Below are 17805 nucleotides of genomic sequence, written 5' to 3'. Positions count from 1 at the left end.
ACGTGGTAAACATTTGTGGATCAAATGCACTAATGGACCTGGAACACTTGATTCCCAAAGCTTTCCATAAGCATCTGTCACAAACACCTGGAAAACTCCCTGGTGACGGCAGGAGACATTCATCTCAGCGTGTTTCTGGTAAATTGTGGATTCCTCCATCTCAGAGAGCAGGGGCTCTAGAAGGCCCACCGTACTTGTGAGGCCGATCAGGACACATCTCAGCCTGCAGCGCTGACGGCCGCATCAGGAGAGGGAGGAGAAGAAAATCGCTGGGAAGGGGAGGTGGCTACGAAGCCCGCCCCCTCCCCAGGAGCTGACGTCACAGCCGGCCCGCAGCCCCTCCCCTCTCACTGACCAATGGCAGCTGTGAAGTACATGGCGATCTCGTCCGGCGTCAGGGCCCGTTCCCAGATGATGAACTCGTCAAAAGCGCCGTTCTCGTAGCGCTTGGGCTGGCGCTCGTCAGACCCTATCACGAGGTTGACATTGGGCTCCCCGTAGGCATGAGACACTTTTCCACTTGGGTCTGAGGTGGTCAGCGTCCCGTTGACGTAGACTTTGAGGCCCTCCTTGGACTTCCATGTAAATAGGACATGAGTCCAGTAGGGGCCTGGGAAAGAGCAGAGACACCCTTCTCACGGTGTGGGTCGAGCTCTCCGTGCAGTGGTCATTCTAGCTTCAAGCACATTTCTCTTTCTTATGATGATGGGTCAGTGCTACCGCTGGCTGAGTCCTCATATAGGTCATAATCCACATCTCACTTCCCTCAGTCCTTAGGAGCACAGCAAAGAAGTTCCCCCCCACAAACCCCAGACGCCGTTCAGAGAGACCCTTTGCCATTTTAAATTAAATGAAGTAATAACTAATGGTCATAACTTGTTCAAAAATATTCTGTTAATCCAGCCTAGGCCAGCACAGGGCAGGTCAATGAGACCTATCTGAGGACCTGATTCAGCCCAAAGGCCACTGATACCCGCCTCTGCCTGACCTCAAGCAGGTGATAGCAACCAATATGGCAGCACCGAGGGAGAACAGACCACTCCCGGCTCCGTCAGGATCCTCTATCAGGAGCCTTGGGGATGACTCGTCTCTCTGTCATGAGAACCACGTTCACCAACAGGAAGAAAGTTCACTGGACTCTGATGGTAGCTTGCCCCACAAAGGGCCACACCTCGTGTGCAGGTGTGTGCTCAGACGCCCTCAGGGACTTGCTGCTGGAAGACGCCCCTGATAGGGAGCCTATGACCCGAGCCAGGCCGTCATCTTAAATCACCCAGCAGTTACCCCGGGGTTCTCGCTCGGGGTTGTGCGACTTTCTAACCACGAGTCTCCAGAGAGCTCTTGGATCTGAGACAGGGCCAGAGTACCCCTGCCCTGGAGTGTGAAAATCCCTTCAATGAACAAATAAAGAGCACATTGCCAGGCAGAAATGTTTACACTTCTACCCATTCCTCTGGGTGGGGAAACAGTCAGGATCCAGCAGATCTGACCTTAAAACATGTTCAAGATAAACGACTGGGTGCCTGATACTGTGTCAGCCCCAGGGGGCACGGAGATCAGACTCTTACGGAAGAGACTGATAGCAGGTGGAAGGTGATAAGAGCCATGAACAGGGGCAGGACAGGCAGGTCTGAACAGGTAGAGGACGCAGAGACAAGCTCTGGCCTCGGGGATCGGAGAGGGCAAACACACAAGATTCTCTCAAACTCCGTGGGCACCGAATTTGCCCCTTTTCCGGGGGTGGAGGTACGAGCTTGGTCCTGGCTCACAGCAGCGGCAGAATCAAGCAGATGCACCCGGTGCCCACGGGGCCCCTCTCCCGTGGGCTCCTTGTGTGTGAGCTCATTCCTCTCACAGTCACCCTATGACCCAATGCTGCTATTGTGCTCACGTTACAGACGAGCGCACTGAGGCACAGAGCAGGCGGGTAAGGCGCCCGGGTGCGCACAGCTGGCAGAGGGGTGCAGGGCGGGATTGACCCAGGCTGCGTGGCTCCAGGGTCCATGGTTTTTTAACAACTGAGACACGCAGCCTCCTTTAAATGGTCCGAAAATGAATTCTCCTTGCCTGTGTCAGAGATGTCATTTCCTCCTGAAGGAGATTGTTCTAGACTCTCACTTTGCCCTCCCCCTCCGCGATTCCCTTCTCAGTCTCCAGTCTGGACTGGGCAGCCCGTCCACGCTACCTCGAGACATTCTGAGTCCCCCATCACCTCTCCCCATCTCAGTTCCCACTCCAGACCTCCGGCCTCCCCCAGCTTCCTGGCCCACACCGCTGACCTCATGCCCGGCCAGCGACGGATCACACTGAGCCCCGGAGGAAACAGGACTCGTCAGAGAGGACTGGACCACGTGGCCTCCTGACACCCACCTACGCACTCAGCCACATCTGCACACACCCAGTCCCCACACTGGTCCAGACCATCCCTCCTGAATCCCAGGCCCTCGCTGGCCTGGTGCCCACACGCCTCCCCTCCGCCAGCTTTCTTTCCCCTAATCGTCAGCCCCTCTTTTCCAAAACCTTTTCCCGGCGAAGTCTAAACATCTGCAAGTCTACAGCACTAAAAAGAAGGAGGAGTAGAAGGAGGAAGGGGAAGGACAGGAAAAGAAGGAGAAACAATAACCACTGTGCTAAGCACGCCACATGCAATATTCCATTTAATTTCCCCCAAGCTGTGAGGTAAGTATCATTAATGCCTTCACTAGGGAAACCGAGGCTCGGGGCACTAAGTAACATGGTGCGGTGACCCAGTCATCCCGTGGTCAGGGGGAGCACAGGCGTCCGCCCGAAGGACCCCGCCCCTCATCCGCCGTGCAGACATCTCCGCAGAGGATGTCATCTCACCCTTTCCAGCAAGTCCTCCCAAGCAGCCCCTGAGAGGGCGGGGCTCAAGCGCCCGCAGGCCAGGGGACCGACAGCGGAGCGTCTGGCCTCCATACGCCTCCCTGAGCATCCCTCCGGGCCAGCGGCGCCCTTACCTGGGGGGCTGAAGGTGGCCTCCCACGTCATGGAGTTCTCACGCGTGTACAGCTCCACGGAGCCCTTGCCACCGCTGGAGCAGACTTTGAACCCGTTGGAAATGACCTGTCCCCCGAACGCGAAAGGGGTTGTTCTGGAATGTTCTGCTTGCGTCTTCCAGAAAAAAGAGAACGTGACCCCTGAGGACAGAAAAGGCATGGGGTTATTTTTAATGAAAAACGGACGGGACTTAACCTCTCCGAAGCAGGTCGTTCTCGCTGCTCTTTGTTTTTCATTTAAAAGGCAGTTTTCTTTTTTCTCATTCCAGAGACAGTGTATGCTCAATCCAGAAAATACAAACCATAAAAGCAGGTAGCTCACTAAGTACCAGACACTTTACTAAGGGTTTTAAATGAATCCTCTCCTCATACATACGACAAAACCTGATTATCATTCATCGGCTTACCCCGTCAGGCAGATGAAGAAACTTGAGTCCGGTTTGCCCAAGGTCCCTGAACGAGAGACTGACTCAGATTAGACCCAAACTCAGTCTGACCTACAGACGTCGGCAGTTAAGGTAGCCCCTTCCAAAGCGTCTCCATAAACACATTTTACAGAGAAAGGAACCAACTCACACATACCGGTTTATAAGCCACATGTTTTGAGAACTTACTACATCATAGACCCCCTCCAATGGCCATAAATACACCTCTATGTCATCATTGTTTGTATCTGCACTTCATGACATTCTAAACAGGAACTCTAGGGAATTCCCTGGCGGTCCAGTGGTTAGGACTCTGTGCGCTCACCACCGAGGGCACGGGTTCAATCCCTGGTTGGGGAATTAAGATCCCGAAAGCCGCGTGGCATGGCCAAAAAAATAAAATAAACAGGAACTGTAATTTTTTTTAAAGAAAAAAAAAAAAAACAGCAAACCCCTTCCCCCATGGCTGGGTCTTAAAGTTTCCTTCGACTTTTAATTTCCCAAACAGAACTGGAAGCTAAACCTTTCTGCACATCTCAGATTAGATGCCTTTAGGATAAATTCCCAGTAGGGCATTTCTAGTCAAAGAGGAAGCCACTTTGAAAGGTTTTGAAACCTACAACTGTTCATTCCCATCAAAGTGGGGCACACGAAGGCCCTGGCAGCCGAGACGGCCAGTCCTCAGACTCCTAAGTCCTGAGCCCGGTCCCCAGGCTCCACGTGGACTAAATGGTATGAACAAGCTGGCCCATTGGTGGGTGAAGCAGGGGGAGTGTAAGGAACAAGGCCAGCCCTTGATGGTGAAGACCCTGACCCGCGATCACTGTGCAGTCCAGGGGCAGGCTCCCGGGCGAGGGGCGACAGTGGCCACTCCTGGCCGGAGGCTCCTGGAATTGCCCTTTGGATCCCTGATTACCTCCACTCTGCTTCTCTGAATCCAGTAACATTTACCCTTTCTTTGCCCATAAGTAAACGTGTGTGTGTGTGTGTGTGTGTGTGTGTGTGTGTGTGCGTGTGTGTGAGAATGCATGCAGCCTGCCTGGACTCGGTGGTGAAAGCCAGAAATAACTCAGGCGGCCTCAGCCCTCCCAAGCTGGCCCAGGCTCTGTGGTGGGAAGGCTTCATTGATGCTGAGAGAGGAGGTGCCCAGACTTGATCAAAACAGGCCCAGGATGGGGCTGGGAGGGGAGCGGGGGCGGCCATTGGCCCTGGGCCTTATTTATATAAATGGTACCAATTTTAGACTTTGTATCTTATCTTCAAGTGAGATGATGGGCACAGTCCAAGAGAGTCTGAATTACAAGAAGACGTTTGTCATCAAGTATAAACTTCTGTCGCATCACCACCCATCCTGGCTGTAATGCTTTTTGAATCAACATATTTGTCACAAGTTGTTCAAATGTCTTGTGACAATATAATTGTGACAACTACATTGCATCATACCTTTGTAGGTCGAAAGCCTTAATACGATGAATATAAACATGTAAAACATGGCATGATTATATAATAATCATGGGAATATTTAATTATTAATATATAATTATATATTATAATTATATATGTAACTCATAATAATATATAATTAATATATAATTCCCTGGTTTGGAATTTCTCTAATTTTTTTTTTAATGTAGAGAGGAACCTCAAAACAACAGATGAGGCTCAGATAGACTCCAGGGTAGAGCTCAGAGTCATAAGCAGCATGTTCTCAGGGCTATTGAGGAAAAAAGGAAAGTCCCCAAAAGTGCCCTGGGACACAGGTCACGCCAACGAAAGGATGGGACTTGGGCAGTTTGCTCAGAGGGCGGCTGGGCTGCCCCAGACACTGCCCCACTCAGCAGGTGGAGGGGACTCCCAAGGCCCAGGGCATCCCAGTACTTCTGTCTGCCTTGCACTGCAGTGGCGCAGAGTCCAGAAACAAAGCCCCAAGCCTTCCTGCCATGCCTCTCCACTCAGAAACAACCAATTTCACATGGACACGAACACGGCACATTGTGAAACTTTTGTTATGAAATGAAGTCCCAGCGGGATTCACAAAAGTCCATTTTTTCCAAACACTTAGCTGCACTTAAAAATTCCTTTCACTCCTGTCTTGGCCAAATATCTTTCTGTCCAGGAAGAAAAATAAAAATAAAACATTCAATTTGGCATTAGGTAAGGGAAGATTGAAGCAAACAATGGTTACTATCAGCCAAACTTTTCATTTTTGTTCATTCAGCCTACAGAATAAGCATTTCTATCTGAGGGACAGCTTGTGTTTAAATATCAATTTACGTCTTCATAGAGTCTTAAAAGATTCACAACGAGCCCTCGGACATTAGCATTTTCAGGAACTTTGTTTCTTGCACTTGGAATTGTCAATACAAAGGAGAAAAAATCTGAAAAAACAGAAGTGCAATATTGACAAATTGACTCAATACTTTTCTTCTTCTTATGAGCATTGAATCCTCATCCGTCCGAAAAAAATAACGTGAGGAAAGTTCTTTCTCAATAAGACCAAAAAAAAAAAAAGAAAAGAAAAAAACTCCAGCTGTCCCAAGAAAAGGTGGATACGTTTGAGTGCATAAATACTATAAAATTTTGCAAGGCAAAAAATTTACCATGACAAAGTCAAAAGACAAATGACAACCCAGGAAAAAATTATTTGTAAAACACTGAACAAACAAGAAATGAATTTCCTTACTATACAAAGAACACTTTATAAAGAAAAGTAGGATCACTACTGCTTAAAGAGAACTTCCTTTGAGCAAGACAGGATATCTCAAGAATTTTCATGTATTAATTCTTTTATTCCTCCTAACTAGGGTTAGGGTTAGCGTTAGAGTTAGGGTTATGAGCTAGGTGTTAGTACGGTCCCCATTTTACAAGTGAGAGGATTGAAGCCAAGAGAGGTAAAGTTACTTGTCTAAGGCCACACAGCCAGCGACAGAGTCAGGATTTCAACCAGGCAGTCTGGCTCTGGAGTCTGCACCTGTCATCTCTCTGTCTTCCCTTAGAGACAGTGTTGTTTGGGAGAGAACTCACTCACTGAATTAGACAAAAAAGATTCGAAGGCATTCCATGGAGGAGAAAAATGCACACTACAGACCTGGGCTAGGCGAGGAAGTCTTCTTGTGCGTTATCCTCTCGGTGTCTGCTGCGGGCAGGGCAGAGGCGGCAGGCAGGGGTGGGTAGGGAATCTCTCCAGGTAGAGGAGCAGCTCTTCCCAGACCCATGGACTCAGCACTGTGCCCTGCATGTTGGTAACTCAAAGTGGACCAAAGCAGCAGGCAGCAGGGAGGGCAAGGCGACCCGCAGGTGATGCAGCAGCCCGGCATCCATCCTCCCTCGCCCAGCACAGCACCTCCACGTTCTTGCGGGGGGACCATCCTCCCCACTCCTACTTCCTCTAGATCAGGTGGGGCCGACCACACAGCCCCAGGTTCCCACAGGCTGGACCAGTCGGAATCACAGGCACTGGCTCAGAGATGGACAGGCTTCAGCCAATAAAAGGGAGTCCTGGAGACTCTGGGCAGACATTGCGATCACACCTGGAAAGCCTTCTCGGAACAGAGCCAGAGCGATGGAGGAACACAAACTTTTGGTGATGTTATCTAAGCACCTGGACCCAGCTTGTGGCACGCTCCGTCTCCCAAAGAAGCCACACCGTCTCCCATCCCATCTGCTTTCATGCCATGTGACCTTCCCGCTCTCCACCTGCCCTCTGGCTGATTTGACCAAGCGGAGTCAACAGAAGTGGCCATGGCCAAGTTCCAGGTGCAGCTGTTAACTGCCTGGGAGCTTCAGCTTTCTGCCTCTTGGAGCTCAAAGCCAACATGGAACAAGTCCAGACTCTGCTGGTGGAGAAAGAAACCACGTAGAGGAGCTGGAGGTGCCAGAGATGTGAGGGAAGAAAGTGGTCTTGGAAAAAAAAAAAGAAAGTGGTCTTGGAAAAAAAAAAAGAAAGTGGTCTTGGATATCCACCTCAGGGACACCTTCAGAGGACCCAGTCCTGGCCGCCACGGCTGCAGCTGCGGGAGAGCCCTGGCAACCCCCAGAACCATGAGAGGTGATGCTCAATTGTGTTGCACTTGCTAAGTTTGGGAGTGCTTGTTACGCAGCAGTCGATAACCAGAACACAGGCTTTACCTGGATCCACTCAATAAAGCCCCAAAGCCTAGCTGAGTTGCATTTCTGTTGCTTGCAACATTTCAGCTGAAGTTTGACGATCCACAGAGGAGTCCCCTTCCTGACCCCAAAGTCCCACCAAAGGCCACCGCAAGGATGTGCACATGGCTCCCTCCTTCCTTCCTGACCACTGCTGTGGGTGGCTGATTCGGGGGAGGACGCTGGAGAAGCAGCTGCAGGGTGAGAGGGGGAGCAAGGCGACTCTCCACCCTTTCCCGTTTCCAAGAGGACTTGGTTCAAGACAGAGGCGGCCCTAGGCCTGTGAGAGACACACGTCCACCTACAGTGCAATGGCATGAGAGGACATGAGCTTATCCACGCATGTCGACTGTGACAACCAGCTGAAAGCAAGTTTCCATGAGAACCACCCAGAGCCAGCAGAGCAGGCTCAAGAATGTTCTGGAGTGGTGGAGTGATGCTGAGAGCATCAAAACCAACGCCATCCCAACAGGCACATGAAAAGATGCTCAACATCGCTAATCATCAGAGAAATGCAAATCAAAACTACCATGAGGTATCACCTCACACCGGTCAGAATGGCCACCATTAAAAAGTCTACAAATAACAAATGCTGGAGAGAGTGTGGAGAGAAGGGAACCCTCCCACACTGTTGGTGGGAATGTAAACTGGTGCAGTCATTATGGAGAACCGTATGGAGGTCCCTCAAAACACTAAAAACTAGTGTCATATGCCCCAGCCATCCCACTCCTGAGCATATATCCAGAGAAGACTCTAATTCAAAAAGGTACATGTGGGCTTCCCTGGTGGCGCAGTGGTTAAGAATCCGCCTGCCAATGCAGGGGACACGGGTTCGAGCCCAGGTCCGGGAAGATCCCACATGCTGCGGAGCAACTAAGCCCGTGCGCCACAACTACTGAGCCTGCGTTCTAGAGCCCGCGAGCCACAACTACTGAAGCCCACGTGCCTAGAGCCCGTGCTCTGCAACAAGAGAAGCCACCGCAATGAGAAGCCCGCGCACCACACGAAGAGTCTCTCACCACAACTAGAGAAAGCCCGCAGGCAGCAACAAAGACCTAACGCAGCCAAAAATAAATTAAATAAAATAAATTTTTAAAAAGATACATGTACCCCAATGTTCATAGCAGCATTATTTACAATAGCCAAGATATGGAAACAACCTAAATGTCCATCAACAGATGAACGGATAAAGAAGATGTGGTTCATATATACAATGGAATACTACTCAGCCATTGAAAAGAATGAAATAATGCCATCTGCAGCAACATGGATGCAACTAGAGATCATCATACTAAGTGAAGTAAGTCAGAAAGAGAAAGACCATATACCACTTATATGTGGAATCTAAACTATGACACAAATGAACCTATCTATGAAACAGAAACAGACTCACAGACCTAGAGAACAGACGTGTGGTCGCCAAAGGGAAGGGTGGGTGGCGGAGGGATGTAGTGGGAGTTTGGGATTAGCAGATGCAAACTGTTATATATATAGAATGGATAAACAACAAGGTCCTACTGTATAGCACAGGGAACTATATTAATATCCTGTGATAAACCATCATGGAGAAGAATACCAAAAAGAAGGTACACATATGTATACCTGAATCACTTTGCTGTACAGCAGAAATTAACACAACATTGTAAACCAACTATACTTTAATAAAAATTTTTTGATATTAAAGCCAATAAAACTTAAAAAAAAAAAAAAAACAAGGCCATCAATTTCCCTCTCGCGCTGTGGTTTCACCTTAGATAACACCTGACGCGGTAAGCTCGGGATGCTGTGACGGAGCCTCACAGACTGGGTGGCTTAAACGACAGCTATTTCTGACAGTTCTGGAAGCCAGAAGGCTGTGATCATGTTGCCAGCAAAGCCCTCCTGCTGGTTTTATCCTCACGTGGCCTCCCTTGGTACGTGCACACAGAGAGAGCCCGTGTTTCCTCCTCTGCTTATAAGGGCCTTAACCCCTCACCCTCGTGACCTCATTGAATCCTAACCACCTCCCAGAGGCCCACCTCCAAATACTATCATAGGGATAAGATTTCAACACATGCATTTGGGGAGCACACATTCCGTTCATAACAGCACCCTCATTCATTCAACGAACATTTAATCAGTGGCTGATACACATCAGACATTATGAGGGAGGGTCCGGAGGCAGAAAAATGAGCAGACGCCGGGGTCCCTGGGCTCCTGGACTTACTACCATGTGGGCAGGGAGAGACCGATGTGAATAGTCACACGGGAGTCCCCCCAGTGACGGGTGTGATGAGCTCAGGGAGGAGAGACAAGAACGACAGGCATCGGGGCAGGGCGCCATCTACCCTGGAGGCTGGGAGAGGCTTCCTGAAGGTCTGAAGGGAACGGGTGTGACTCGGACAAGGGAAGGCGCAGGACGAAAGACCGTGGAACGTTTAAGGAGCAGAGACCTCATATCAGTCTTGCGACAAGATGTGGCCAGGAGGGTAAGAGGGAAGCAGGTGAGGCTGGTGAGGCAGATGTGGCCAGGAGAGACTTGGGTCTGAGAGCTGCCGTTAGGAGGGACATCTGAGACGGTACCTCTGTGTTAGTTTCCTACAAATCTCCGCAGAGTTCTATGCCTGACAACAACATGATTCCCTCTCAGGACTCTGGAGGTAGAAGTCCCGCTTGAGCTAAAATCGGGTGAGCAGGGCTGCGTCCCCTTGGGAAGCTGCGGAGGAGAATTTGTTCCCACCCTCTTCCAGCTTCTAGAGGCGCCCACGTTCCTGGGCTCCTGGCCCCTCCCCCAACTTCAAAGCCATCCTCACATCTCTCTTTAACTCTGCCCCTCTGCCCCTTCCCTTTGTAAGGACGCCTGTGATGACCCTGGGCCCACAAAGGAGATCAGGACATTCCCCACCTCAAGTTGCTTGACGTAATCACTCAGCTTCACCCACTGCTAAATGGGTTAAGGGTACGTTGGGCTGCTTTGTATTATTTTTTACAACTGACTGCGTGTTCATTGACAATTATCTCAAAATAAAAAGGATTTCATAAAAATAAAAAAAAAAAAAGAAAAGAAAAGCGATTCTGCTCGGTTGGGAAGGCCTTTAATCTGATCTGGCTGGTTCAACATCCAATTTTATTACGGCGTATCTCAGGCATGGAAGTTGGATGTTCTCCCAGGTTTTGGTCAAGAGAGGCTCCAGAATTGGGGCTGTGGTTTCTTTATAAAGAATAGAGGACGCCAAGGGAATCTACCAACTGTAGGATTCTAAGTGCGTTTTCTGTGCGGGGTGGCCAAGGAGGAGGAGGAAAGGAGCAAGTGTGCAGGGTTCTGGTGGCAGAGCATCTCTACGGAGTGACCACCTGCCGAGTGCTTCCAAAAGAGCACAGGCTGGGAGAGAGGGATGGGGAGATTTGGGCTTCCTGGCTAAGCTGAGAAAAGACCCAGACACCTAGGTAGCAGTCCACCAGCAGTTCCTGCCATAGATGCCTAACTCTGATTTTGTAAGACCCTAAGGTGTGATCCCTACCTCTGCATTTCAGCAGAGTACAGGTTGATATGAGGATTTTCACCTACATCTTTCTAAGAGTTGACAATTCCACCCCCTCTGGTGTCGGACACTTTCTCCAAGAAACTCTTAGCATACAGGCATGCTTTAACATAACATGAATCACGTGAGTCCCTTCTCGATGGTCTTCCAGTTCTTCTGATCGTGACAAGGAGAAAGTCCATTCGTATGTAAGTAACAATTGCTAATCCCCATTTTAACACAGAAATGCCACATCTCAAATTTAGAGCCTCTGGTGGGCCATGGTACCCACGTAGAATTCAACAGTATAGGTGTCTTCTACTTATGGGAACCAAGATCGGTTTTCAGTTCTTGAGGGTGATATAAAGTTTCCTTTTCAATTGAATCAAAGTAAGTAAAATTTAAAGAAAAGGTATAAGTATTATAGTTCAGGTGCTATGTGTATATGGTTAAAAAAAATCATGAAAACAATTTAAAAGTGAATGAAATTTAAGAATCACTAGTCTTAAAAACATTCTAGCATGACTGGAAATTTAGATAATTACATCATTCAACCTCAACCTGTTAAAGTAAATAACGCGCTCTTGGCCGCCTTCTTTGGCATAAACACATCCTGCCTCACTGCCTGCATGGTCGACGTTACAAAAGTTGAGTTAAGGGGATGACATGCCATTTTTTTTGGTCCACTTTAGGACTATGAGAATAGAATTACATCTGGCTGTGTAAGTTTCCTCGGTACAAATTTCAAGGGATCTACTCTCATCCATTCTCAATATTGTGGAGACCCAGCTGGCAAGAAACACAAAGAGAATGGTTCACAAGATTCTCTTATTCATCCTAGACACACAGAACAATTGAGGAGCCAAGTGTGAGGCTATATATGGTCCAGTGAACACAAGAGACCTTACTCTTAAAGTAGAAACATTACAAGGTATCAACTCCATGGACCAGTGCTGTCTTCCCTAATAATATCTGATTTTTACTTGACAAAGAGAAGCTGTGACGATGGTGAAGCTTCCACACTGTATCCTTAGATTTTTTTTCCCAACTCCATGATTACAAGACAAGGAAGTAACAATCAAATAAGGTGGGAGAAATGATACAGCAAAGAGCAAACTTTTGAGAGAGAAAGAGCTGAAGGTCATAGTGGCGGGGAATCTGGATAACAGAAGAGACACCGGGTGAAAGATAAGGGAGTTCCATCTTCGGCCATAGTTGAGTTTGCAGTGGTAGGAGAACATGTAATACACGAAATGCAGAGATAAGGTGATAGAGACCCAAAGGGGCAGTGTTTCTCAGACTTCAGTGTACACGACAGAGGCCGTAAACTCAAAAGCCCATTTGCCAGGAGGATCGACTCTGTAAGACAGCCAGCGTGTTTCTCGAAGGCAGCTCAGACTGTATCTTTCAACATGCAGACACACTTTCTCAGATCAAACACTGCATATCAAATACTCCTCCTGTCTGCCCTTCTCGCCCCCCAAGAAGGCTCTGTTTAATTTCTTCTAGAAGTGCCTGGTGCTGTAGGACCCTCTTGCACACTGACCACTTCTCTTCTCATTATCATGAGACCAACAGGTGAGTGGCAGCTGCCCTTCAGTCTCAGCAAGCAGGGAACTGAGAACGCTGGGGACTCAGGAAATCTGGAGACCACTGGGCCATTCCAAAGGAAACAGTCAGTAACCAACCACTGCCAGGTGGGCAGGGAACACTGTCGGATTTTCTGATTTTTTTAAGAGAAGTCAGAAGTATAGATTTTTTAATGAAATTTTCTCTTATATAGGAATTAGACATTAATTTAAAAAAAAACAAACATTTAAAGCACCGTGAGAGAGGCTCTGTTTCTGCAAACAGTGAGCCAGGCTATTTGGACCCACCCGTCCTGTCGAGAACAATTTAGAAAGCTGATTAAAATATAAAATATGTGAGAATCGACATAACGCCAGCAAACAAAACACATCTGTGGGACGGAGTCAGCCTTGGCCAGTTCTGTGATTCGGTCCATGAGAATCGCCTGGAGGTCCTGGCTAAGACTACAGATTCCCAGGCCTCATCCATGGACATTTTGATTCAGTGGGTTCTGGGCTGGAGCCTGAGAACTTCCATTTTTAACGATCTCTGCAATAGACTCTTCTGCTGATGGTCTGGAAACAACACTTTGAGATACTCTGCACTAAATCGCCATGTGCCCCCTCTTGTGCCCCCTCTGGGCCTCGGTTTCCCCCTCTGTGAAATGGGCGTACTGAATGAATACTTCTCTCTGAGGCTCCGTCAGGCTTTCCAACAGCCCCATAAGCCCCAGTCATCTGAGGGAGACAGAAGTTGGATCCATGCCCAGCCTGTATCCAGCAGACCATTCTGGAAATTACCGTCCTGAAACTCAATTCTGCAAATATTTTAGCATTTTGTTGACAGCTTTTTAAATTTAGTAACCTAATGCAAAGGGCAAAAAAAGTCCTATCGAAGTTGAGAAGAAGGGAATGTGGATGGTGAGATTTCCCAGCTGCTGCTGCGGAGCTGTAGCAGGCTTCCTGGTGTTTATAAGCAGGGGAAGCTCTAACGCACAAGAGGAAAAGCAAAGGGCGCATTTCCAGAGGGAGGAAAGGTAGAGCTAATGAGTAAAGCAGAGAGAATGTCTTTCCTGCGGGAAGCCAAGGTGATTTAGAGTTGAACTCAAATTAGAGATAATTACTCAAGATGGAATTTAATCCAATAACAGAAATAAGTTTCTAAAGGTCCAAGGAGTGCAAAAATGGGACAGGCCCCTTCAGGAATGGAGAAGGACCCATCGAGGGTGATATTCAAATGACAGCCCATCAGACATTTGCTGGGGAAGCACTCAAAGGAATTTAACATCAAAAAGACAGTTAAACTAGACGTATCTGTTCAAGAGACATGGATCAAACATCTACGACGCTGATACTCATCCCTGAAAACACAGCAGTGACCGAGACAGAGTCCCTGCCTTCACAGAGCTAAAGGCCAAAGAAGGAGGACAGACAAGGAGCAGGTCATCCCCCCCGGTGCACGGGCTGGAGGGAAAACATTCAGGGAGATGTGAGAACACAGACAGAGGAGCGCAGCTGGTCTGGGACGCATCCCTGCAAAAGTAACACTCGAGCCGAGCTCTCAGGGTCTACAGGGGAATGAAACAAGATGCTGGAACATTTCAGGAAGAGTCCCTTCCCAGGTTGAGTTTCCCCGCTTGTGTGTTTGCCGGTCGTGGGAGCTGGCAGTGAGACACCTCGGTATTTAAGGAACATAGACTGTGTTTCCTTCGGTTAATGTTCAAATAGCCTTTTTCTCTCAAAAGTTCCTCCTGCATTTGCACCCAGCACCCATGAGAAAACTTGCCCAGGAGACACCATTTGCCAAAAGGCAGGCCTCACGTTCAGCTCAGAGAAACAAGGGAAGCTGTCTGAGCGAGTGGAGAGAAGCCCTAGGGTGAGCAGGGTGTGGGTTCAAGAGCTTGGAGTGAGCAGCCTGGCAGAGGAAGACGATTCCACGTTCTACCTGAGAACTTGGAGAGGGATAGCTAAACTGCTCAGATGTTTTATCCTTTTTTGAAAAGCTCTAAACCTCAATCCTGTCTCCTAAAACATTCTTTAAAAAAAGTCAGCCAAAACTGTGAACAGAGGCCACAAGAGAATTGGGAAATCACAAATATGAAAACAGTTGACCGGCTGGACTGGGCATGGGGAGCGTTTCTCTCTTTATTTGAATGTTGGGGGAATTCTCTGGCGGTCCAGTGGTTATGACTCGGCACTTTCGCTGCTGGGGCCCGGGTTCGATCCCTGGTCAGGGAACTAAGACCCCACAAGCTGTGCAGTGAGGCCAATATATATATATATATATATAAAACCCATTATTATTATAACAACCTTATCTATATACAAGTTTCGTTATAAGAATAATGGGACATACATTTGTGCCCACCATCACCTCCAAAAAAACATGTGGAGGACGCTAGATCAATGTATCTGAAAAGGCTGATCCAATGTTGCCTACGTTTTAATCACTCACATTTTCATCTTATCTGAACAGCACCTAGATGATTATTATGAAACACTGTTCTTTAAGTCAACCCACTCAAAGCTTACTACTTATTGAAGTCTCATCCTAAAGAATATCTATGAAAGCTATCTTAAGCTTCTGACGAGCTATCTTAAAATAAAAACATAGCCATTAATTGTTTAATCGCTCCAAGTGCCCCTGAAATCATCTCACCTACTTCACATGCTACGTGGACTTTGATTTGGAAAATGCTGGACAGACCTTCGCTGTTCTCCTTAAACCCAGAAATACAAGCTATTTGAGGCCCCAGGGAAACCCACCAGAGCAAAGGATATGCTCAGTAAAATGGGGAGACGCATGCAGTGGTCCTTAGGATGGTACCCATGCTCGGTGGCCCTGTCTGAAGACCACACCAAGGGAGGTGGATGGACGAATACCCAACCTCCCTCTGCATTCGCATTAAGCCCCCCAGCAGCACGGTCTCTGGGGGCCAAGGCTGACCTGAGGCTCCCTGGCTTCCCTGGATATCTGCCATTCTCTAGAGAAAGTGGCCACCCGAAAAACACCTTAAAAAGCTCCAGTTAACATGACACAGGAAAAGTTGTCAACAGGGTGGGAGGTGAAGCCAAAGTTCACAGCTCTCTCTACCACCTGAGCTCTCGTCTGTCTCGTTTTTTTTTGAGGATGAAATGAATTAATACATGTAATGGGATTAGAACACTGACTGGCACGACGTAAATGATTAGCAATTGTAGGTCATTGTTATGATCAGTCCAGCCATGTCAGCCCCTGTCATAGGGTCACATACAAGCGAGCAGATTGGGTGAGTTCCAAGATCCTGGTGACAGGAGGGAAGTTTGGAGCCACCCAAACCTGACCCCAAGGGCCTCTCAATGCTGGACCAACCACGTGCCAGTCTTCAGAGCAACCCCATGAGCAAGGTACTCTGATTGACCCGTTTTACAGATAAGGAACTTGGACTCAGAGGTTAGATGGTTACCCAAGGTCACCGCAGAAAGCATTAGAACAGGAACTGGAACCCAGGCCACCTGGCCTCAGAGCCCATGCCGTTACCGTGCTCTGTGCCCAACCGGCCCAATGATCAAAGGGTCAGACGTCTGTGATGAACCAAAGGGCAATGTCCATCACACAGGGGGCCGTTCCATTCAGCCCCACCCAGTCAGAATGGGCCGGCGGCTGGGAGGGCTGGATTTCTCAAGAGAAATTGGAAATTCATATTTTTATGTGAAATCTTCCTATTTTTCAACATTGGCAACTAATTAAAAGTTTTTAACTCCGTGATTTTGCAAAACGAAATGCAGCCACAGGCCAGCGTCAGCTCGGAAGCCTCTTAATTTAGGACCGCAGCGTTCAGGTGAAACCTCCCAATAGTTCTGATTTGCAATAGCTGGGCTGCCCCACTGGCCCCATCATAGTCACCCTTCAAAGGCTGGTCACCTGTGATCGTCCCAGCCACTGGAATTCCCGGGACCTTCCATCCCACACGGGTCAATTCCAGTTGGTAGCGGAGGCTGTAGAGACACACCTGTCCTCCGGGAGAGGCCGTTCCCTACAGACCCAGAGAGAGACCGGCAAGGACCCCCGCTCGCCGCCTCCCTGGCCGAGGCCGGGCAGGGCTGAGGCAGGCGTGCCTGCCTCCTTGCTTCTCTGAGCCCTTGTAGCTGAGGCGGGGCTGTTTTAAACTTAGAGGAATAGACAAGGCTGCTGTGTTTACGGGGTTCTTTGAATTCAGGAGCAACTCGAACTGTGGATTTGTAAACCTGGCGTGGTTTGGGACCTCGAAACCCTTTCTCAAAACTCTGGGTTCTGCGAAGTCCAAAACGTTTCCTTCCACATGTTATCACCTTGTTAAGCTTTTGTTTACTTTTACTGGAATGTAACCCATTATGGCCCAGAGTCAAGAACAATGAATTCATCACAGGGCGGTTTTGATAAGGCCATGGATGTCCAAAAAGCCTTAGGGCTTTCAAGTTGGCTTGCATTAAACTTTCTTCTTTCCTAGAAAGAAAATGTTTTATTTCCTTAGGATAATGGAACTTGGAAACTGGGAGCTGATTTGGATGGCAGAGAACAATTTCCCAGAAAGTTTTGAAATGTGGCTCAGACGTCCATTGTCTGAAGCTCAGACACTGGAGAGCAGTTGACTTTTCATAGAAGAAGGAAAAAAAAAAAAAAAAAAGAAGGAATAGGTTCCTAACTTCTCTTTTGCATCTATGTGTGTCGTCCATGTGCATTATTTTAACCACAGACCTGCAACCTCTTGCTGGGACATCTCTCTCCACTGCCCCCTCCAATCTTGATGGATATAAAAGGAGCAAACCCATGGGACAAGCCTTAAAAGGCTCGCCCCGCCCAGATCCATCGCCAACATCCTGGAGCCAGAAATAACGTTCTGTGAGCCACACCATCAATTTACTTCCCGCAAACTCCACGGCCCCATCCAAACTCCAGTGTGACGTCACGGTGCCTGCTTTTTATGGAGGGTTCTTTTTTGTTTGTTTCTTGGGTTTTCTGGTTGTTGTTGTGTGTTTGATTTTGCTTTACAAGATTAAATATTTTGCTCTCACGCCTTCACGAGACACGAGACGGTGTTTTAATTCCATCTCCAGGACCAGTCTCTCATTAGAATGCTAGGTGTCTGCTTCCCTATCCCTCCCCTCCCCTCCCCTCAAAGCCGTATGG

General features: G+C 48.4%; 1 protein-coding gene across 2 annotated transcripts in view; it reads right to left on the bottom strand.

Moving 5' to 3' along the window:
* The window catches only part of ADGRD1 (adhesion G protein-coupled receptor D1), a 161306-nt gene that overhangs the window by 113752 nt on the left and 29749 nt on the right, over positions 1–17805 (bottom strand). For both annotated transcript variants that reach the window (XR_009566367.1, XM_030859944.2), the window contains exons 6-7: positions 2979–3158; positions 356–610 (exon numbers count right to left, since the gene is read on the bottom strand). Coding sequence is in view for 1 of the 2 variants with exons in the window: in XM_030859944.2 (XP_030715804.2) it covers positions 356–610; positions 2979–3158 (435 nt within the window). In the remaining variant the exon portion in view is untranslated. The remainder of the gene's footprint in view (positions 1–355; positions 611–2978; positions 3159–17805) is intronic.

Source organism: Globicephala melas, chromosome 13 (assembly GCF_963455315.2).
Source record: "Globicephala melas chromosome 13, mGloMel1.2, whole genome shotgun sequence".
Classification (NCBI taxonomy): Eukaryota; Metazoa; Chordata; class Mammalia; order Artiodactyla; family Delphinidae; genus Globicephala; species Globicephala melas.
Note: the sequence above shows the minus strand (reverse complement) of the source record. Positions and strands in the feature narration are given on the sequence as shown.